This window comes from Pinus tabuliformis, chromosome 3_1 (assembly GCF_031772625.1).
Source record: "Pinus tabuliformis cultivar Carrire ecotype Pingquan chromosome 3_1, CPIR1, whole genome shotgun sequence".
Classification (NCBI taxonomy): Eukaryota; Viridiplantae; Streptophyta; class Pinopsida; order Pinales; family Pinaceae; genus Pinus; species Pinus tabuliformis.
In genome coordinates this window covers 746650042-746674065 of record NC_142301.1, presented here as the reverse complement: position 1 = coordinate 746674065, position 24024 = coordinate 746650042, and the positions used below count along the sequence as shown (strand labels likewise).

Sequence of the window (24024 nt, the reverse complement as noted above, 5' to 3'; positions counted from 1 at the left end):
AACTCTTGAAAAATATTGAAAATTTTAGTATTCTTGTTGCAAATTTCCCTATAAAATGCTAATTAGAAATATATATATATATATATATATATATCTATATATATATATATATATATATATATATATATATATATATATAATGTTAATATAAGATACATTACATGTGTTATCAAAGTTGTAGCTTTGACATTGGGTCCTATGGGCCAAACTACAGCTAAAAATTTAACGAAGTTAATATTTGTGTTATACATAACTAAGAAGAAAAGAACATAGAAATGGAAGAAGCAATGAGGCAACTACCACACACTTGTAAATTGTACATTACACTTGTAAAATATTATTGCAGATGTTTGATATAATATTTGGGGTGAATTCTTGGGAGTTCCCCCTCCCCTTTATAGTTGTTTTGTGTATGATATCACATTGTTGTTATGTATATGTTATGGTTATCCCATATTGAATTTAATGTAATTCTGTTGCATATATAATTGGAGAAACCTATAATAAAATTGAAGTGTTAGTAGTAAGTGTAGGTTGGGTTGAATAACTAAGAAAGGTGAAAACTCATTGGAGCTGCACATCACTCACAAGTGGACTGAAAGTTGCCACATGGGGCCATGATAGTTGGTATCAAAGCCTGTTTCAAAGGAAGTGGGTGACATAGAGTTGAGTGGCTGGTCGTAGTGTGACATAGTTTGGCAGGGACAAGGCAACAAAGTGAGGGTCGAGTTGAAAATTAGATAGTTTATATTCATGAAACATTCTTAAACTAAATTGATGGTGAACGCTAGTGATGAACCACAGGTAATATGTGAATCCATCATGAACATAAAGGGAGGTTTCATGAACAAAATGTCGGATCAAATGGATGTATAGAACATGAATATGGATGCACTTGAGGCAAAGAATGTCAAACTTAGGGAGAAGTTTAGCGAGCAGGGATAAAGTTATGCATACATCAAGATGTGATATGAGTATATTGAATGGATATATGTTCATAATGTGAATGAAGTCAAAGAACTTGAAGTTGCAAAGGGGCAAGCCATGGATGAGATCGAAAAGTTATAGAAGAGTCTTTATGAATCTCTCAACGAGATTATGATTTTGAAAAAGGCACTAGGGAAAGGTTCGATTGGCAAAGCTTCCCACATCAAGATTAAGGAATCAGATTCGTACGATGGAATGAGAAGTGTGAAAACACTTGGAAAATTTCTATGTGATATGGAACAATACCTTGAATAGTTTGACCTTGCATTGAAAGAGGCCAAGCTAAAGGTTGCTGCAAAATTCCTTACGAAGGATGCCAAGATGTGGTGGAGGCGAAGAGTGGATTAGATTTCCCATGGTGATGCTAAGGACATCTTGACTTGGGAAGAAATGAAGGAAGCGTTATTGGCTCATTTCGGCCCACAAGATGAGAGATGGAACGCATGAATGCAGGTTAATTACATCAAGCAAATCGGAAGTCTACAAGCTTATCAACAGGAATTTGTGAGTGTGATCTTGGAGTTAACCGACATGGCATAGAAAGATAAGGCTTCAAACTTCATTATTATATTGAAACCTTAGGTATGCAGTGAGGTGAAGCGACAGAAGATAAAAAAACTTGAAGGGGAATTTGCTGCGGTTGATAGATTGGTAGACCATTACAACAAAAGGACCGAGGAAAAGAAGAAGATGCCTAATAAACTAAAGGAGAGATATTCAAAGGATGATGAGGTGAGAATAGGTGTTAAACCAAAGGGAAAGAAACCTTTTAACTATTGGTTGTTCGAAGGTGACCATACAATGAAGAATTGTCCTTCAATACCGGAATTCGCAGCTATTACACAGTTAGATGGAAAGAGGAAGGAACCAATGGTTGGATGATGCAAATTTTGGGTGCTGAAACAGTAATGAAAGATATATGAAAGTGTGATTCTAAGAGAAACAAATTTCAGTATGTTGAGATAAAGGTTGGGCAAGGCACATTGCTTACCATGGTGGAAAATAGTGCGACTCATAACCTCAAGAGAGAGGAAGAAACAAGAAAAGTTGGGTTGAAGTTCTTTCCAACTCAATATTGTCTCAAGGTAGTGAAATATCCACCAAACCAAGTGATTGGAGTGGCAGAGCCCATGGAGGTGAAGATTGGTGAATAGTTAGGCAAATTTGACTTCACAATTGTGCAGATATATGATTATGAAGCAGTTTTGGGGATAGAATTCATGAAGCAGTTTGAAGCAATGATCGTTCCACATTTGAGGAAGAACTATATTTACAATGGAAGGGATGACATACCATTGAGTGTCGTGGTCATGACATCGATGAAGGGTGAGTGTAATATAACAATGGAAGGTTTAGAAGAAGTTAAATAGAACAAATAATTATGTGAGAGGCTGAGCCGAACAGAGGAAAAACTCATGGAGCAAGCAGAGGTCATAAGAGCATTGTTGGATAGCTATCTCAATTTGACAAGAAGGCTAGAGGAAATGGAATAGCACCGGAATTCAAACCAACGAAAGGAGGATTAAGAGGCATACGTGTAGAGATTAGAGGAGGATGATGTTGGTAGTAGGATCAAGATGTTGGAGAAAAATGAAGATGGAGATGGAAGGCCATCAACCTTCCCAGACCCACCATCTTTCTGAACTAAGAAAGGAAGATGGGCTCATTTTCATCTTCTCAGGACAATGAGATCCCTTGAAGTGATGAGCATACCATGAGGCGAGACAGGTAGTAGGATCATATGAAAACATGATTGTTACACTAAAAAATGTCACCATGACTACTTACAGTTAGTATGGCTCAAATCAACAGTCATGCTACCCTCTTAGGCAAGTCTTATGCCTCTGCTATCCATCTCAAACTCAAAGAAGAGAGAAAGTCTTGTAAAAAATGTGTTTATCTCTGGGGTCGCAAGTTCTCTCTAGCCTTACCTGCGGGGACGCTCACAATGTTCACAAAAGCTGCGTCCTTGGACGCTCTGTATGTTAAGGGACAGGTGCGTCCTTCTGTAAAAGGCAAAATGCGCAAGTTTCATCTTAAAAAAGTTACTTGTGGTTACTTCTAGAACTTTCTAGAGGTCGGTTTGATGAAATGGATGCGCCTCCAGTTGGTTCATGTATCCCTATTAAGGAGGAACTTATCCCATCAATAAGGGAGCTATCCCACCCAAAGAGGGGGATTATCCCATTGATGGTGGACCTGAATAACCTCTTTACAGCACTATAAATAAAGGCATTGAGCCAGAGGGAGGAGAGGTTGGAGCTATACATTTTCTTTGGGTAAATGCTGCAGGAATTGGGACTCCCATTTAGAACCTTGTGAGGAGAGATTGTCTTTGCTTGATTCTACTTGGAAGTGGGTGAGCTTTGTCAAAGTAGAGGAAAACCCTTGATGGACCCTGGGAGGAACTTGCACAACACCAAGGCCAGGTTGTAAGAGTTTCTTTGTTTCGTTATTAATACAAACTGGTTTATTTTTCTCAATAGCTTGTGTTAATGAGTTATTTCATGTGTTCCTTGGTCTGCATGTTGAATATATGTTTTATTATATGAAATGCAAGTGCTTGGTAATTGTTTGATTGTTTGTGGTTGCAGGAATTGATGTGAAGGAGGAGCTCATCCGGATCGGCAAGGACGGACTACAACAACAGCGTTTTGGAATAAGGTAAGCCTAAACACTTGTAGTTTTCATGTTTTAAAAGGTATATTTAGAGAAAGATCACTCCATTTTGTCTTGTTTGTCGCTAGAGAGTTTAGACTCCTAGGGAGGTCAGTTGTGTCCGCACAAACGACTTTTTCCGCCACGACAAATTGGCGACTCCGCTGGGGAATCCATTAATGAGAAAGTCTTTTCCTTTGTGTGAACTTTGCTCTGAGAAAATCATTTTTATTTTCTGGTTTTTGACTGTGAGAATTAGTATTTGGGTGGCTTAGCTTTAGATTTAGTTAGATTTGGTTTTTCTTAACTTTTCCAGAAGGACGCACCCTCTGAGTACTGCACAGTGCGTCTTTGGACGCGCTGTTGCCGTTTGCACAGAGCGGGCCCGCGCCTGTTCTAACGGGTTGCCTGCGTCTTCCTGTAAAAATTTAGGAAAATTCCATTTTTTGCTTTAATTGCTTTTAGATTTTGATTTTTCTTAGTGTTTTCTGCCCAGATCCTTTAGTACCCTGTCAAAAATTTTCACCTGAACTTGTTTTGTGAGCTTTGAGTGTTTTAGTGGATTTCAACGAAGTTTAGGCCTAGGGTTTGATTTTTGGATAGGTCCTGTAGTGACTTTGACGGCAGAAAGTTGTCCAGCCTTAGATCTCTCTGGTTAGTCAGCCTTCTTAGAAGTCGGGCCTATCGTAAAGTCTCCTTGTATGAGCAGCTTGCCATTTAAGTTGTTTTGGGTCAAATTTCGAATTACTTGTTTATAAAGTGTTGATTTCCATTTTACAAAAGAACAAAAAGATTAGAGTTTTGTTTTGGCTAGTTTTTGGTTCTGCAATAAGCTAGTCCTTGATTTGATTGTGATCAAGTAAAACACCTTAGAATAATCATTGTTGGTTTTGGCCTCGTTAAGATTGCTTAGAGTAAATTTACCTTTTAGTTTGCTTATGAGTGAATTTTCGTAGATTTTAATAGTTGTTAAGATTGATTTTTGTTACCTTAGATTTATTTGCTTTATTAAAAGAAAAATACAAAAACATCTTCTTTAAAAGTCTTGTTTCAAGTAGCTTTTTGTTTTGAAAGAGAAAAAGAGTTTTTTCGTGCATGTAAAGAGCGGTCATGTTTTTATGCTTGGAAAAGACAAACGAATTGTTTCTTTGATTGTCTTCAATTAAGAAGTTGCTTTTATAAAGATTGCATTCTCTCAACTTTTTAGTTAAGCAATTCATCGAAAAAGTAAAGTAGTGGGTAAATCATCCTAGGTGCATTTTGTAGTGGTTTCGAGTCGAGTCAACACACCACTGGTTTCACTTCCATCACCTTTTGACTTAAGAAACAACCTTAAAAGTAACGCTTAAATTAAAATCAATCTAGTAATTTTTATTTTTCTAGGGCTCTGAAACACCAACATAGCTTAGGCTAGGGTCTTGGAGTAGGTGAGTACTTAACTCTCCAAGACTACAAAACCAAACAGATAGTTTATCTTGAGTAGATTAAATCCAATTGTTTCAGTTGCACTCTGGGAAAGCTCCTCTTAAAGGAGAAGCACGAGCTCGTGTCCGAACCAGTGAGGGGATCATTGGGAACGACGCCAGACAGTACGTATTACAAACGGTAAACCTCGGATTAACCATTGTCGAGGAGCCAGGGGTCACTTATCGGTAAACCTTGGATTATTGTCAAGGAGCCGGTAAGGGGATTGAGCTTGTTACTCTGCCCTTGCGTGCTGTCGGAGTTTAGACTGTTCCCCCAGGTGTAATTGTTGTGATTGGTAACTTTAGTGACCATAATCTTTAGGGTTCTACCGAGGTGACAGTGGAGGGAAGGTCCCACTGTACCTGGAGCAGACGTCGGTTATACTCACTTGGATTTTCCGGGGGGTTCACTTCACTTCGATACGGTTAAAGTGGAGGAACTTGTGCCGGTCTATTCATTAAGCAGGTTGCCGGGGTAACTGTTCCACCCGCCATTTCTGTACTGAATCCTGCGAGGTTGGGCCTAATCACCAACTAGCGCTTTTGGTCCGGAAGACTACTGTTTGTGTTTGGTTTGACGCTCTAGATTATTTAGGCGTGTGCTTCAAATTTGTTTGCTTCTTTAGAAGACTTTAGGTGGTTTGATTTGAAATTTTTACTTTGTTTTCGTGTGTTGTAGTTAAAAATCTTTAATTGTGGCGGAATTACCGAGACAGTCCCGTCGACTTCGGGGCAAGTCTCCTGAGATTGTTACCGTAATAGATTTGTTAAGAAAACTCCGTAAATCGCGGGGTGAATCTCCTGAAGACATTCCGGGTCAGTACGAAGGGTTAAAGGTCCTTGTAACTCCTCCTAGTGACAGTAGAGTAGGTTCACCTGAAGAAGGAGAATCTTCCTTGGTAGTCCATCCAGATTACCAAAGTTTAGAAACAGGTTACAATCCCGAAACTGTTACAGTTTCCGAGCTTGCTGGTAGTTTTTCATCTGCCAGTGAAACAGGCGAAGAACCTGAAATTTCCGAACCTGTTACTCCAACTTCTAGTGTCCCTGATTCACCGAGAATAGAAAGAATTATCACCGAAAATCTACCTTCTGGTTTGATTGCTATAGAAGAACTTGCTCCAGAAGAAGATATAGGTGTCTCTCACCTTGAAGGTCAACTTACTATTGATCTAAGGGAGCGTGAATCCATCTTTTACAGTCCTCCTAGAAGTACTTCTTGGTACCTTGCGTTAACCAATTTTTTAGACAACTCAGTAGGTTTTTCTACACCTCGTACTCCTTTTCCACCTGGAGGTGTTTATACTCCTGTAAATATGTCTGGTCAGTCGTCCGTGTTTACTCAAAGTCCTGAATCTTTTTTACACGGCGGTCCTTCTGTTCCCACTGGGTATCAGTCACTTTCTGGTACCTTTGCGGGGGCATCTCCTCAACCCGTTGATCATGGGTTATTTGCTGGAAACAGTGGTAATATACCATTGGGTGTAGGAGACATTTACATGATGTCAGGTTCAGTTCCCGTTTCCCAACCTCAAGGTGGCCAATTACCGCCTGGGGGGCAACCGCAGTTAACGCCTGGGGGACAACCTCAAGGTACACAAATCGTGTCTGGGGGGCAACCTCAAAGTCAGTATGTACCTATGGTGCAATACGTGCCTCAAGGTCAACCTCAGCCTCAATATGTACCCCAAGGTCAACCTCAGTATCAATATCAACCTCAAGGATGGCAACCCCAAGGATGGCAACCTCAAGGGTATCAACCCCAAGGTTATCAACCTCAAGGGTACCAACCTCAAGGTCAAGGTCAACCCCAGTATCAGTATTTACCTCAAGGTTATCAACCTCAAGGTCAATACTCAAGTCAAGGTTATCAACCGCCTCAAGGTCAATCATATGTTCCAAGTATGGGAACTGCACCTTACAATTATCAATCCTACCCTCAATCTGGTTATGGATCTCAGTATCCTCAACCTGTTACGGGTCAATACCCTGGAATGTTAGTGTGGGATCCATCACAGGGTCAACAGGTGTTGCAGCCAAGTGTACAGATGGTTCCTCAAGCTGGACAACCCGTAGTTTCTGGTCCAACCCAGCAACCGCAACCTGTCCAGCCAAATGTTCAAACTTCTGTAGCTTCGGTAGTTACTCAGCCGTCAATTGCACCTAGTACTCCATCTCAAACGGCTGCTGCAACTACCGCTACATCTACCATACTTACTTCTGGAGTATCGACGGCTCCAGTTTCTACTGTCCCTGTTACCACACCTCAGACATCTTTACCGTTGTCTGGATCTACGATTCAAACCACGGTCCAGATGCCTGTAGGTCAGCCTGGTATAAGTACGGTTGTCACTACTCAACCTCAATTTGTTCAACCTCCGTACCAGGGACAGTACCAACATGGGCAAGCTGTCCAACAACCGGTTTACCAGTATCAACCGTATCCTGGGTACACTTATCAACAACCTCAACAACCCCAGTACGGTCCGGTTAATCCTGGTTTTCCAGGAGGATATAATATCCCAAATGCGACTCCTGTTCCTAGTTATCCTGGATATCCTCCTCCTGGGGCTGGTATTGTGACCCAGAGTTTTAGAGATCCTAACCGGCAGTTACCGTTTATTGCAACTTTGGATTTACCCGACTTGACGCGCCTAACGAACGATCCAATTCAATATCTTCAGTTCTGGCCGCCAATGCCAAATAAGTTGCCCAGCGATATACCCAAGTTCGAAGGTAAGTCTGGAGAGGATCCGTCCAATCATGTGATGACTTACCACCTCTGGTGTGCTTCGAATTCTATCTCAGATGATTCCATCCGCTTACGTCTTTTCCAGCGTACACTCATTGGTCTCGCGGCCAAGTGGTACATTGAGTTACCACGGGCCTCTTTTTACAACTTTAGCCAGTTAGCTACCTCGTTCTTAACTCACTTTCAGTTGCCGGTCAGATACGATAACGGCACGGAGTTATTAACTTCGCTAAAACAATCGACGTCCACGTACATTTCTGATCACATCCATGAGTGGAGACGTCGTAGGAGGTTAGTGAAAGTTTTTATCCCGGACCAAATCTTAGCTGAATGGTTTGTCAAATCATTATTACCGAAGATTACTGAAGATGTAGCTAAGGCCGGAGTAGTTACTGAGGAGCAAGTCATTGCTCAGGCACAATACCTTGACTTAGTTTACACTCAGTCGGGTACGTTACACGAGAAGATTCCGGATCTTCCAAAGTCGAATCAAATCGCTGCTGCTCCTTCGGGATCTCATGCCGCTGATGGTATGATTGGTATCGTGACTACGAAGAGCAAGAAGAAGTCTTCCAAGGCTTCAACTACTCCAATTATCACTTTGCCTGATTCTCCGACAGGAGAGTCTTCTCCTGAACTCACCGCCGACATTCACGCTGTAGAGTCATCTACGGCCAAATCAAAAAACGGTGGAAAGAAGAAAGGAAAGAAGAAGGCTAAAGCAGACAAGGCTCCAAAGGAGAAAACTGAAAAGTCGGAAACCAATGACGAAAAACGCAAACCTCGATATCCTTGTCTTATTTGTGAAGAGGATCATTTTACGAGAGATTGCCCTCATCGGGCCGAGGTTGTGAAAATAGTCAAAGGTTCTCCCACTCCTGCTGTGTTAAAGAATCCATTTCCGGAGCAGGAGAATAAGATGATAGGTTCTTCTTCGAATGCCAGTGAAGAACCCATTTTGATGATGTCTCATGTGAGGATTGCGACTCGATCGCAAGATTATGGTAGTAAGGCTCCTGTTGATGGTAAGGAAGCAGAATCTTCTCACTCTAACCCATCAACCTCAGCTCCTGGTTCCGATCCACTACAGATCGAAAAACCTAACCCAGACTTAGTGATTAAGCCGCCCGCCAAGGGTGTACTTCGAAGGTCTGCTTTCAATCCACATGCGAGAGCAGCCCAGAATTACAACATTGTTGAGGACTTAGCTGTTTCACCTTCAGCAATGTCGGCACTCGAAGTGCTGCAATCATGCCCAGCACAACGGAAATTGCTTTTGTCGGCTATCGGAGCTGTCGATGTTCAGGACCCGAACCTAATGATCTTTGATCTAGAAAATAGTACGCCACGTCTCCCCCATCAAATGGCTTTCCAAATTCCAGTGATAGTAAAAAACAGGCCTATTCATCGGACTGTGATTGATGAGGGAGCTTCTACGTGTATTATGTCGATTCAATGTTGGAGATCGCTTGGTTCTCCTTCGTTGAACCAATCCCCCACCATCCTTAAGGCCTTTGATGGCCGTGGGTTCCGTCCGTTTGGTATTCTACAAGAATTGCCTATAGGGGTTGAAGGTAAAACCGTTAGTCTGGATGTGGAAGTGGTTGATGCCCCTCTAGACTACAACCTTCTTTTGGGTCGAAGTTGGTCATATGCTATGACAACGGTCGTTTCATCGGTCTTCAGAGTAATTAAGTTTCCACATAACGGTAAGATCGTGACTATTGATCAGCTGACATACTTTTCATCCGACCCAGCCTCTTCAGAGAGTATCCAGCATGTCGGTAAGACGACAATCCCTTATAGGGACGTTGGTGTAGGTTTAGTTAAGGATTCCGGTTTACTGGGAACTTTTCCTCTCCCTCCACTCAGCGCAGATCCTTCGTTTGCAACAATTCATATGATTACATCAGAAAACATTATTTATGATGATCCTTGGTTCGTCCCATCTGACTCTGAGATAGACTCACTCGGTAATGCTATGCCTTTGAGTCCGTATGAAATTGCTTATGAAGCTCTCATGTCTTTTACCGACTTTCATTCAACCGAAGTCGACCAAATGAATGTGGTCAGTGAAGAGTCACTTTTCACCTCACCCTTAGAACGGATAACGTTTCCCGAAGTCGTGTCATCTGACGAACAACTTCGCGAAATCCTAAGTGTAGACGATCTACCATGGGAGGATCTCCATCACAGATCTTCGTTTTTACCTAAGGATGATGCATTTGAAAATGATTTTTCATCTATCTTTACCGCTGAATATGTCAAAGACGCTCAGGATCCAACGAAACATTCTGATTCAGAGTTGAATTTAGGGAATATTTCTCGTACTATTCCCATTGATATTTCAGTGAAGCCCGGAATCGAGGAAAACATTCATATAGGTGCCGCATGTACTGAAGAAGAAATCCAAACTTACAAGGCCCTATTCCAAGAATTCCGCGACGTGTTTGCCTGGTCTTACGAGGAAATGCCGGGAATTGATCCTGCCATTGTTGTTCATGAAATAAAGACCTACCCGGATGCTAAACCCGTCCGGCAACGGTTGCGTCAAATTCACCCTCGAAAAGCGGCTGCGATTAAAGCAGAAGTCGAAAAGCTGTTGAAAGCAGGTTTCATTTATCCGATCCCGTTAACGGATTGGGTATCGAATATTGTTCCGGTCAATAAGAAACAAGGAACAATAAGAATCTGTATCGACTATAGGGATATAAATCGAGCTTGTCCAAAAGACAACTATCCTACGCCTTATATCGATCAAATTATTGATGATTGTGCCGGAAGTGAAATGTTTTCCTTCATGGATGGTTTCTCGGGCTATAATCAAATCAATATTCTACCTGCCGACCAACCAAAAACGGCATTCATTTGTCCATGGGGGACATTTGCTTATTGCAAATTACCTTTTGGGCTTAAGAATGCCGGCGCTACTTTTCAACGGGCGATGTCTTATGCATTTCATGACATCAAGCACATTGTGCAACCCTATCTCGATGATTTGCCTGCTCATTCTTTACATCGAGCTGATCACCTTGTCCACCTACGAGCAATCTTTATGAGGTGTAGGCATTATCGAATTCGGTTGAATCCCCACAAGTGTGTTTTCTGTATAGAAACAGGTCGATTGCTGGGATTTGTTGTTTCAAAAGCCGGCATTCGCGTCGATCCCTCGAAAGTCGAGGCTATCATCAAATTGCCTCCTCCTTCGAGTTTGCGCCAACTCCAAAGTTTGCAAGGGAAAGCGAACTTTTTACGCCGATTCATCCCAAACTACGCCGAGGTCACTAAAGGTTTTACACGGTTGTTGAAACAGAACGCACAATTCTTTTGGGACGAGATTGCCCAACAATCTTTTGATGCACTTAAACACGCGTTGACCCATGCACCGTTATTGCATCCTCCCAACTACAACCAGGACTACTTCTTATACCTCGCAGCTTCGCATTCCACCATTGGAATGGTGTTAGTTCAAGAAGATGAATTCGGAGCGGAGCATGTGATATATTATCTTAGTAGGACCTTGAATCCCACTGAGCTAAAATATTCGCATGTGGAGAAATTGGCCCTGGCAGCCGTTCAAGCTGTCCAGCGTTTTCGTCACTACATTCTTCTCCGCAAAACTACAGTTATTTCGGATTGCAACCCTATGATTTATATTTTGACAAAACAACTGCTAGGGGGCAAGTACTCTAAATGGATTGTCATCCTGCAAGAGTTCGACTTGGAGTTCGAGAAGTCCAAGTCTAAGAAATCCTTAGTTTTTGCGGAATTGATGTGTGATTTCCCGAGTGCTGACACAGAGACTGTGGCAGAGGAGTCCATTGCGGACGAATCTTTGTTTCTTATCAGTACGTTAGATCCGTGGTACGGGGATATAATCATCTATCTCCAAACCCAAACCTTTCGGCCTGAAGCTTCCAAAGCGGAACGTCGAAAAATTCGGTTTCAATCCCAGCCATACAAAATTATTGGAGATACACTTTATCGCCGGGGGGCAGACTTAGTTTTTCGACGTTGTTTAACTCACGAAGAGGCTGAGAGGGTTTTGAATGATTGTCACTCTGGAGCATGTGGCGGTCATATGTCTGGGTATGCCACAGCTCAGAAGGTGTTGCGCGCTGGCTATTTCTGGCCGTCTATGTTTAAGGATTGTATCATTGCAGTCAGGAAGTGCCACAACTGTCAAGTGTTTGATCGCAAGATGCGCGCTCCACCTGCTCCTCTCCACCCTATAATTGCCGTTGGTCCATTCGCCAAATGGGGTATCGACTTTATTACTTGTAACCCTCACTCGGCCGGGGGGCATGCGTATATCATCCTTGCGGTTGATTATTTTACTAAGTGGGCCGAGGCGATGCCTACATTCGACGCAAGCGGCAAAACAGCTGCAGTTTTCGTATTCAATCATATCATAACTAGGTTTGGTGTCCCACAAGCAATCATTACTGACCATGGGAGCCATTTTCGAAACGTCATGATGACTGAGCTTACAAGCCAGCTTGGTTTGCGCCACGATAGCTCTACTCCTTATTATCCGCAAGCCAACGGTTTGGTTGAGTCTATCAACAAAGTTCTAGTTATCATGATCCGACAAACCATTGGTGTTCATCGGTCGAATTGGCACAACATGTTATTTTCAGCGCTATGGGCATACCGAACCTCAGTGAAAAATTCAACAGGGTTCACTCCTTTCCAGCTAGTTTATGGCTTAGAAGCTGTGTTACCCATTGAATGCGAAATCCCATCACTTCAAATGGCTGTCGAATTACTTCCAGCTACTTCCGAAGAGGAGAAACGTTTATTGTACTTGGCTAAATTAGATGAGACTCGACGTGACGCTACATTGGCAATCGAGACTCACGCGAAACGAATGAAAGCTCAGTATGATAGAAATGTAACCCCTCGAAGTTTTTCGGAAGGAGACCTAGTACTATTATATGATCAAGCTAACGATAAGCTAGGTGCTGGAAAATTCGTTCCCATGTGGCATGGGCCCTACATTGTAAAGCGAAAGCTAGCAAAAGGGGCTTATGAGCTAGTTGACTTTGATGGGGACTCTTTGGGTAAACCCAGAAATGGACTTTACCTAAAGAGGTATTATGCTTAAATGATGGGTATGGAGAAATTTTTAGATAGGTTAGATTTTCTTTCTAGCTAGCAAGTGTGTTAGTTTAGTCAGTGTGCTTAGCTTAGAGAGTGTGGTTTTTCGTCGTTATTCTGGCTTATCTTGGTTTTACTCTTGATATTGTAGATGTCGACGCCTCTCCAAACATACATTGGATTTGCTGATGGTGCTTGTCGTAGTACACGGAACATCTCTTCCGCAGCTTGGGTTATCTATTCGCCCTCTGACGAGTTAGTTTCTATGCATGGGGTAAGCCTCGGTCAAACAACGAACAACATTGCAGAATACAGTGCAGTGATTGAATTATTATCCGAATCTATTTCATTTGGAATTCGACGTTTGATAGTGAGGTTAGATTCTGAACTTGTTGTATTACAGCTTAATAGAGTTTATGCCATTAGGAATCCTGTGTTATTAAGGTTGTTTTTGAGAGTGCGTCTCTTGGAACGTGAATTTGATTACATTGAATATCAACATATTCCAAGGTCTTTGAATACATTAGCAGATGCAATTGCTTCTCGAATGTTGGACAGACATTTACGATAATCATGCAAGTAAATTTAAAAAAACATTTCATCACATATGTTAAACAGGATAAGCCGGTAATAGTGATATATATAGATAGAAGTGTGTCAAAAAATATATACATCGTCTTCGATCATAGGTTGAAAACACCTTATGATCGGCAAAATGATAGTATAAAAAGTCAAAATGTCACATGTGACTACAAAAGTGACTAGTCAATCACTGGTGGTGCTCTCTGTATGACACCACTGCGCGGGCTACCTTACGCAAAAATCTCCTAAACGGTCCAGGGACCGCGACTACGAAGCGCTGAAGCCTGGTAGGAATGTCGTCCATAGTAGTCTCAGGTATATCTGCCGTGAGACGCTCTAGATCATGCTCCAACTCAGCTAGTACTTCTGCAGCCGCGTCCTGTGGGGCCGGTACCGGTGCAGCTGGATGTAGTCTATCAAAAGGCCGGAGGTTGGCTGGACGCTGTGGACCAACATCTGCATTTTGAAAATTTTACTATTAGTTTTGAGACGATATATATGAAAAATAAAAAAATACATAATTAGAAAACTTGTGAAAATAAAAGTACCTCTGTCATCCCATTGTTCTCCCTGTGGAAGAACCATGTCCGGATCATGTCGAAAGTCTACTCCGGCATACGGAAAGTCCTGTATCGAAAAAACCTGGTCCTCTAACCAGTGAAAGTAACTATCTGAGAATCGAACCACTGTCGCGCCCTCGTCAGGATGCCGGGCCATCACCGTAACCCATCGTATCAGCTTTGGCTCCCGAGGACCCAAGATATCAACAGTGAGTTGCTGAGGGATCAACATTGGAACTCTCTCCAAGGCAAAGCTCACGACTAGAGGCCCATATCCAAAAGTCTTTAGTCGTCCGTTCTTTGCCTTGGTCAGTTGGCTCTTCATATGAGCCGACACAGCTTCACACCAGTTGAAAATGGTGCCTTGGTAACAGTCAATTGCCATCCGCATTTGGGATCCGGAAGCAATGTGTAAAGCGGCCGCGCCGCAAATTCTGGTAACCGTGAACGCTATGACTTTGAGTTCACGTAGAGTGATGTGTTTTATCTCTATGCCTTTCGAATGGTGAGCCCCAGGTGTGCACCACTCGTCGCGGAGACTATCAAGGGATTGGCCACCCGGCCTAGTCCCCGCAAGACTGAGTTGCTCGCCTCTGTTCGGCAAGCCAGTGAGAAAGTATACATCCGAGGGCTCTATCTCGAGCTGGTCCCCTCCTATGTAAAAGCATTGTTCTTGAACGTTCCATCGCTCAACCAGCCATTCCAAGAATCTTACCTGGCCCCTCATGCCCGGTATGGTCCAATATTTGTATAATCCGCATGCTCTTAGGGCATCCAGGGAAGGTTGATGATTTATTGCAGCTTCATCATCCTCTACATGCTCTCTTTCTCTCCAATCTAACATGGTTAATGCCCTGCACATCAGAAATAGTCATTAGAAATTGATTTGGGAATTTTTAGATAGTTTTTTGAGGGGGTTGGGGTTTTGAAATGCGCGTTTCACGGAAGACGCACCCCGACTTTACAGCACAGGGCGCCCGGACGCGGATGCCCTGAAGGCGGGCTGCGTCTTCCGACCGTTTTCCTGTATAGGAAAAAGTCGGGGGACGCGGGTCACCCGAAGGGCACCCGCGTCCGCCGAGAGGCGCATTCCAAAACCAAAACCCCCCCAAAAAATGAAACTAAGACCTAAAAATTAATTCTAAACGGATAGAAATGCAGAGTAGGATGTGTAAAATACCTGGATAAGACGGCGTTCGATTCCGACGGTCGGATTTTCCGCAGCAACCACGGGAAGTTTCTTGTCAAAAGCTCCTTTTTCAACCTCAACAGTCAAACGGTAAAAATGACATGGTAAAAGGTCTTTTTATAGGTTTTTTGGATGAATTAGTTCATTTTTTACCATGAAAAGATATTTTTCGATGTATTTTTGCCTATTTTAAACAGGTATGAGTAATGTGTTGCTTTTGTGCAGGACAAAGGGATTTCGAGGGAAATTGTCATTTTTCACAAACAAAAATATCAGAGTCATCTTTTAAGCCCTTTTCTGACTCCTAAAACATGAAAAGATCGCCGAGCGTTTCTTTTACACTCGTTAAAACGAAATTAAAAGACGGTCCCCTTTTAGCTCTTTTCTGACCGCAAAATCAGGAAAAGATTGCCGGGTTTTTGTCGTTTCAAACTCGATAAGGAAATAAAACGACGTGTCCTTGATCGCTTTTTACTTTTCAGGTCAACGACACTATTATGAAAGTACTCCTTGGTCGCAAGATCAAGCGGTTCCCCCAGGTATTATTTTATACTTTTTCGGGCTTGAGGGACACAAATATACGAAAAAGTTCAACGTGGAGTCTCCTTTAGTTTTTTCAGACTCTCTAAAATTGAAAAACGCCGAGTTTCTCCTATACTGGGCTCGTTAAACTTTTACAGTAGAGGACCTGTTCAATTACAAACAGGAACGAACCACTCCTTCCTAGGGTTCGAATTTAAACTAGGTTGGACTCGTCCGAAGGATGAGCTTACAATCAAGCATATGTTATCCTCCTCAAGCTTGTTAAAAATAAAGAGGTACTTGCCAGAAATGGTGGGGGAAAAGAGAGAAGAATGAACCTATTTGTCACCTTTTGTCTCAAAAGAAACTTTATTACCACTCTTGAACACGACACTTTTTCATTCACCTGGGTTGGGAAATCTTTTACCTCACAGTTGATCAAACCACTTTGAAAGTCTTTAACCGGGTTCCGGGGATTAACTTTGAGTTATTCGTCACCAAGCCATCTGTCGTGTCGTTATGTGTTCAAGAGGTCTGCAAGCAAAACTTTCATCTGCAAAATACTTGTCATCCATTTGACCATCCCTGAGTCAGTCCTTACAGCAACATTTCTTCAACTTGAACAATGATTTCGTGTTGCGGGCTTGCCTGCAACGGGTCGCTTTCTATCGACATCGACACATTATCTAGAAAGATGACTTAGGAATCGACAGTACCTTGAAGTCTGCATGCATCAATGGCAGGTTTCTCGCCTTTGACGTCAGTTTACATCATTGACTTTCGATCAAAGGATTCCGTGAAGTGTTCGACATCAAAACATCTATTCACATTTCACGGGTTGTGCTTGGTACTTTGAGAACCATTGACATTACTGGTGGTCTCTCTCACGCTTGTTAACAGTTTACATCATCGACTGGTAATCAAGTGGTTTCTAACATGTTCGACATCAAATCATTTAATCACATGGCTAGAATCGTACCAATTCAGGAAGTAGAAGTGAAGACCCTGGATCTAGTTTCTACCATCCAGGCTGCGAGGAGTTTTGTATTCATTGTCTATGTAGACTAATCATAAACAGATGGCTGCGTCCATACTGTGTCTACAAAAGTCTATAAAATGATGTACTGCAAGATCATTCCTGTATCAGAGTAGTTAGTCCATTAGTTAAAGTTTTGAATCTGAGTATGGGAATGCCTACCTCAGTGATGATATAATCTTATACATGTATTTTGTGTTGAAAATTGCAGGTTCCAACCAGGTCATCCACAAGACAATCCTTGAAATGATAAAGCGCTTCACCCTTCCTAGAATTACAAAACCCTAATCTATTCCAGGCTTCGCACTTTAGGGGGCAATCTGTTACACTAAAAAATGTCACCATGACTACTTACAGTTAGTATGGCTCAAATCAACAGTCATGCTACCCTCTTAGGCAAGTCTTATGCCTCTGCTATCCATCTCAAACTCAAAGAAGAGAGAAAGTCTTGTAAAAAATGTGTTTATCTCTGGGGTCGCAAGTTCTCTCTAGCCTTACCTGCGGGGACGCTCACAATGTTCACAAAAGCTGCGTCCTTGGACGCTCTGTATGTTAAGGGACAGGTGCGTCCTTCTGTAAAAGGCAAAATGCGCAAGTTTCATCTTAAAAAAGTTACTTGTGGTTACTTCTAGAACTTTCTAGAGGTCGGTTTGATGAAATGGATGCGCCTCCAGTTGGTTCATGTATCCCTATTAAGGAGGAACTTATCCCATCAATAAGGGAGCTATCCCACCCAAAGAGGGGGATTATCCCATTGATGGTGGACCTGAATAACCTCTTTACAGCACTATAAATAAAGGCATTGAGCCAGAGGGAGGAGAGGTTGGAGCTATACATTTTCTTTGGGTAAATGCTGCAGGAATTAGGACTCCCATTTAGAACCTTGTGAGGAGAGATTGTCTTTGCTTGATTCTACTTGGAAGTGGGTGAGCTTTGTCAAAGTAGAGGAAAACCCTTGATGGACCCTGGGAGGAACTTGCACAACACCAAGGCCAGGTTGTAAGAGTTTCTTTGTTTCGTTATTAATACAAACTGGTTTATTTTTCTCAATAGCTTGTGTTAATGAGTTATTTCATGTGTTCCTTGGTCTGCATGTTGAATATATGTTTTATTATATGAAATGCAAGTGATTGGTAATTGTTTGATTGTTTGTGGTTGCAGGAATTGATGTGAAGGAGGAGCTCATCCGGATCGGCAAGGACGGACTACAACAACAGCGTTTTGGAATAAGGTAAGCCTAAACACTTGTAGTTTTCATGTTTTAAAAGGTATATTTAGAGAAAGATCACTCCATTTTGTCTTGTTTGTCGCTAGAGAGTTTAGACTCCTAGGGAGGTCAGTTGTGTCCGCACAAACGACTTTTTCCGCCACGACAATGATGTGATGACAATTGTGATGGTGTTAGATTGATGCATTCTTGTGGAGCAGGTGATACGGTCGGATTAACTACCCGATTAGTCACCATCATGAGGGGTACCGAAACAAGATGTTCTTAAGAATTTGCGACGAGATATGGGCCTGGAGCAGGTCATAGGAAGAGCTATCTGGTTACCATAATGGAGATGACGTATTTGGAGAAAGTGAGTTTGTGAGGATGGTGTTGTCAAGGGTGATAAACTTTTTAAAGTGAGGGAGGATGTTAGGACCCTGAGTTGGCAGTACAACCAACGGGCACACATGACCGCCCAGAAACATGGAGAGAGGTAAAAAAGTAAAGTAGAATTGAGTTGAGCAAAGAGCGCATGATGAGCACGCCTGCACGAAGGCATGGCATCCACCTATGCAACAAGGCGACTTGGCGACACGAGCATTGGAAAGTAAGTTGAAAGGTGTGTGCCTTGAGTGCACCTACATGGAGCTGGGGCACCCGACACAAAACCAAATGTCATAAGGCTGAGAGCGCCCGCACATAGGGCAAGCACACCAGGCAGAGCTCGACCCATCTCTCCATCATACACACTATAGTGCCCTGAAACATGGGGCGCCTGAGAAATGGTGACATGACTAAGTGGAGAGGAAGATGTGGGGCAACAACATTGTGCAACACAAGCATGGAGCAATGAAGGATTGGCGTGTAGACCAAGCAAGCAATTTTAGGAAGTTAGCATGTGCATCAAGGCAAAGGAAACACCCAAGCAAGATGCATTTTTTCCCACAAGGGGCATCCACCTTCCAACCCGCAGGTTAGCCCAAGGGCGTGCTCCCCCGCGAATGGGTGTCCACCTAGCATACTAATGGTCGGCCAAGATGATTGGAAAAGATGTCAAGTCGACCCAAGTTGGATGAGGGTAATATACCACAAAGGAAGGAGTATATAAGTAAGATGAAGGGTCATTTGAACAAGAAATTAGAACTAAGTAAGCAAGTCAACCAATATCACAGAATGCACTTGGAAACCTATGATATCACAAAAACAAGGAATTCACACCAAGGGTACGAAAGAGACATAGAAAATGTGACAGACAAGTTGAGGCTTGCCCAGTGAGATTGAAAAATTGTTAGAGTTAAGTCTTTTGGGTCTGGGCATAATTATGAGGTTTCTAGTTGGTCACATTGTTTGGGCAGAAGTTGGACTACCCAACGGGGGTAACGACAGGCTACACGACTTGGGAAATACCAAGTGGACTAGTCGTTGGTGCAACCAGGAAACTACCACTCACTTGTAAATTGTACATTACACTTGTAAAATATTATTGCAGAATCTTGATATAATATTTGGGGCGAACTGTTGGGAGTTTCCCCCTCCTCCTTATAATTTTTCTGTGAACAATATCACATTGTTTTTCTACATGTGTTATGGTTATTGCACATTGAATTTAATTGAAGCTAATGTAATTCCACTGCATATGTAATTGGAGGAAAACTTAAAATAAAAACTAAGTGTTGGTAGTGGGTGTAGTCTAGGTGGAATAAACGTGAAAGGCGAAAACTCATCAGTGTCACACAACACTCACAAGTGGACTTAAAGTCGCCACAACGTGGGGTTGTGACACATCGGCTGCCACTATGACATCTAGGTCCAACTGCATAGCCTCAAGCATGACACATGAGTAAATTGAGGATTAAACCTATGACTCGCATGGCGGCATGAATGCCTTAGTAGTGCATTCACTCGTGAATAGGTGACACACCCGCGAATAGGTGACACACCCTGAGGGTTACTTCTAATATTATGCTTAATTGGATATATGATTTTTAATATATATATATATATATATATATATATATATAGCGAGAGAGAGATATTTCATTTATATAATACTTCTTAATTATATCTCTTTTCACTCTAAAAGATGTTTAAATATCGAGAGATTTGATCCATCTTGGTGCTTTTGGTAGTTCCGGAGTTAAGATAGATCTAGGTTGGTTTAATTTCTTCCTTCAAATAAACTATATTCCACATGAAAACCAAGGGTCAATACCATGCATTCGTGGATCCCAAAAACTATTAGTAACTTGACCAAGTCAAGTTTACCTTATTATTTATTTTAATTTTAATTTATTCTTGTTTTAACCCTATTGGTGCTTTTGGTAGTTGCCGAGTTAAGATAGATCTAGGTTGGTTTAGTTTCCTCCTTCGAATAAACTATTTTCCACATGAATACTATGGGTCAATACCATGCATTCTCATAAACCTGGAGTTGAAAAACTACTAGTAACTTGACCAAGTTAAGTTTACCTTATTATTTATTTTAATTTAAAGTTATTTTCGTTTTAACCCTCTTGGTGCTTTTAGTAGTTCCAGAGTTAAGATAGATCTAGGTTGGTTTAATTTCCTCCTTCAAATAAACTATATTCCACATGAATACCATGGGTCAATACCATGCGTTCTCATAAACTTGCAGCTCAAAAACTACTAGTAACTTGACCAAGTCAAGTTTACCTTATTATTTATTTTAATTTAAAGTTATTTTTGTTTTAACATAAAATTATTTTATGGTCGACGTTAAAACCTACTAATGAGGTTCATCTTGAAGACCAAAATTATTATTTTATTTAATCAACTAAAATAATATTTCTATTTATATTTTTATTAATAAATAAAATAATAATAATAGTAATTATTATTATTATTATTATTTGTATTAGTATTATTTTATTTAACGTTAATATGTTTGAAACTTTCACATAAATAACATCTTTTCCATATTAAATTAGAAAATACTTAAATACAATTAATTTATATAATATAAACTAATAAATAATAAACTCAAATATTAAAAAGAAAATACATCCACCCACACTACCAATATAATTTAAATTTTAATAAATACAAAATAGTAATACTATATCCACTTTACCCATATAAACAAATAGTTCCTCCCATACTCATAGTAACAGGAATAAATCATTGTACAACTACCCAATAATAATGGTTTTATGTGTAAAATATGTTTCCCATAATATGACCTTATTTTAATATATATATATATATTTTTGATTTAACTAAATTATTAATTTAATATTATAATGGAATCTTAATTAAAAGCCAATTATTCACATCTCCACGATGTAAAATTCACAATTGGTTTACATAAATCTAGGGAAAACTCAAAGACACGATTAAAGTTTTGACCACAAAAATACACCACGATGTCAAAATAAACAAGTCAAACCCCCTCCCCGGCATGTTTCAGCTCCAATCATTTCTGACCGTCTCAAAATAAACAGGTCAAACCCCCTCCCATTTCTTTTGCTATTCAAACCCCTCTCCGTATGTTCTTTTTATTTGGAATGTTATAAATTTGTTATACACTGATCCTTGGCTTTAGTTAGTCTGCTATTAGCATTTTGAAAATGAAGGATTCTTTTCGTTGGAAAGAATTGCCGCAGGATATACAGGAGAAAGTATTGGCAAGACTCCCTCTCCGATGCATTGGTAGATTTCGCAGTGTGTGTAAAAAATGGAATAACCTGCTTTCGTCCACAAGATTTGTAACAACGCTATGGGCCCAAACGCCTGCAAACAGAAACCCATGGCTCGTTGCCCTTTGTTGGCTCAATGTCGTTGAATTTTGTCCGTCATACAACTTCACCACGAAGACATGGGAGAAGCCCTTCTCATTTTCCTTCCTACAGGAGAAGGCAGCTGCTATAGGCGGGGGTTTTCGTGTCGGACTTTGTTATATGTCATCAGGCGCAGGTCTATGTATAGTGGATCTAATGCCAGTAAGTTTAAGAATTGAAACATTGCCCAGAGAAGAAAATTTTCTTTGCAACCCAATAACACGAACATTTCTGAAACTTCCGAATATCCCATCCAGGAAGAGCATAGGCATAATGGAAGGGGAGGGAAACACCTACAAAATTGTGGCGATCAGTGAGTCGCGTGATGGCGGGCATATGAGAGTGTCCATTTATGATCCCTCTCAAAAGATCTGGACAATGGTCGGACAACTGCCCAACAATTTGAAAGTAGCTGAAGGAAGAATGGTTGCCTCCAAGAGTTCTGTCTATTGTTTGGTGTGTATGGAAAGCTACGGGTATGCCATTGTGGGCTTCAATATCGGAGATGGCACGTCCAATATAATACCGTTGCCGAAATTGATTGAAGATAGCAACCCTCAGCTTTTCACCTGTCGAGGGCGGCTGCTACTTGTGGGATACGTCCACATCGACGGTCAAGTTGAAGTGCACGATGAGCATGAGTTCCAGGAGCAGTTTCTTATTTGGGAATTACAGGAGAATATGGCTTCTTCCTCCAATTCCTCTCCCTCTTCATGTTCATGCTGGAAGGAGATTGCAAAGATGCCTTCATCAGTTTGCAAGAAGCTGAGTGGTAATATGATCACAAATTGGCTCTACTGTCTTAAGTGCGTAGGAGCAGGGGATTACGTGGTTTTCTCCCTAGTTTCAAGAAATGAGATTTTCTATTATGATTTGACCCAGCAGTTATGGGGATCTTTTCGTTTGCAATCAGCGAGTAACCGTGCGGGTCTCTTTGCGTTTGAACCAAGGCCCGATGTGAAGGTAGAGTAATCCTAACCCTAAAAGGATAGACTAGAATTGCTAGTCCGTCTAATATGGCTGGATTGAGACTCAAGAGTTTTCCTAATTTTATTATGCATTAGTCTGATGGATCGCTAGTTTGTAAGGATTAGGGTTGTAGTTGTAAATTGCCTCTCAGGTCAGAACATTGAATTTGTTTGGTTGTCCTTCAAGTTTATAACCCTTATGTTGTTTGGACGGACTTAGTTTGTTTTGTGGTGCATGTTGAAGACAAGTTATTGTGTACTGTAATGGTTTTGCTTGCTGTTAGAATCGTTTTGATATTTATTATTATGATGTTGAGTATTTATGAAATACTAATTTTCAGTGGGATGCCAACTTATATTGTAAGAATAAATGTTGGTTTACTTGTTTGGCTTTCTTTGTCATTGTAATTTCTGGCTGATAAGTGTTAAAGGTGGTTTATGTTGACACAATTGTTATTTATGTTATATGTTAATTATTGTTCTAAGTTGTATTTAGAATTTCTTGTGGTGCATTTTCAAGATGGCACATAATGTGGTTTTCGTTAATATTTAGAGCTTCTTGTCATGCATTTTCAAGATTTCACATAATGTGGTTTTTGTTAATATGTATCAATGATTTTTTTGAAAAGATTACTCGATTCAGTTAATTTGTGAAGGGTTATGGATTTGATGGTTCCATTATCTTGTGATTTCAATACCAGGTTATTTTTCATTATAATTGTTTTCGATGCTTATCTTTATGAAAATTAAGTTTCATAGTTTGCATTGTTGAGTTTCACATTGGTTGTAGATAAATAATAAATGATCAATTTCAATATCAACACAAATGTTTGTAATTGTATAATGTTACCCAACTTTTTTGGGGAGGGAGAGACGGGAAGGGAAAGACATCTCTACATTACATTAGTGTAAAAAAAATTGAAAAAAAAATTCAACCTTTCTTAAAAGTAGGTTAACTAATATTCTGTTCATATAAATGGATAGTTGGACAAAAAGCTTGCTCAATCATGAACAATCAACCTTCAGGAGCTTGAGTTTTTCAATATTGCTTGCTTTGTTTTCCAAGGCCAGATGAATGTCATCCTCAGGTGTGGAGTTTTAACCGTGGAGACAACAGAATCGAAACTATGAGATGGCATACGTTTTTGTTTTAGGTGTAGGAAAGCACCACTGTATATAAATTTCATATTTCAAAAA

General features: G+C 40.9%; 1 protein-coding gene across 1 annotated transcript; it reads left to right on the top strand.

Annotated features, from left to right (window-relative positions):
- Nucleotides 1-21649: 21649 nt before the first annotated feature.
- On the top strand, nt 21650-22831 carry LOC149189520 (F-box only protein 6-like). Its single transcript, XM_089410261.1, has one exon. It carries the CDS (start codon nt 21650-21652, stop codon nt 22829-22831), a length of 1182 nt encoding a protein of 393 aa, XP_089266387.1.
- Nucleotides 22832-24024: the final 1193 nt, after the last annotated feature.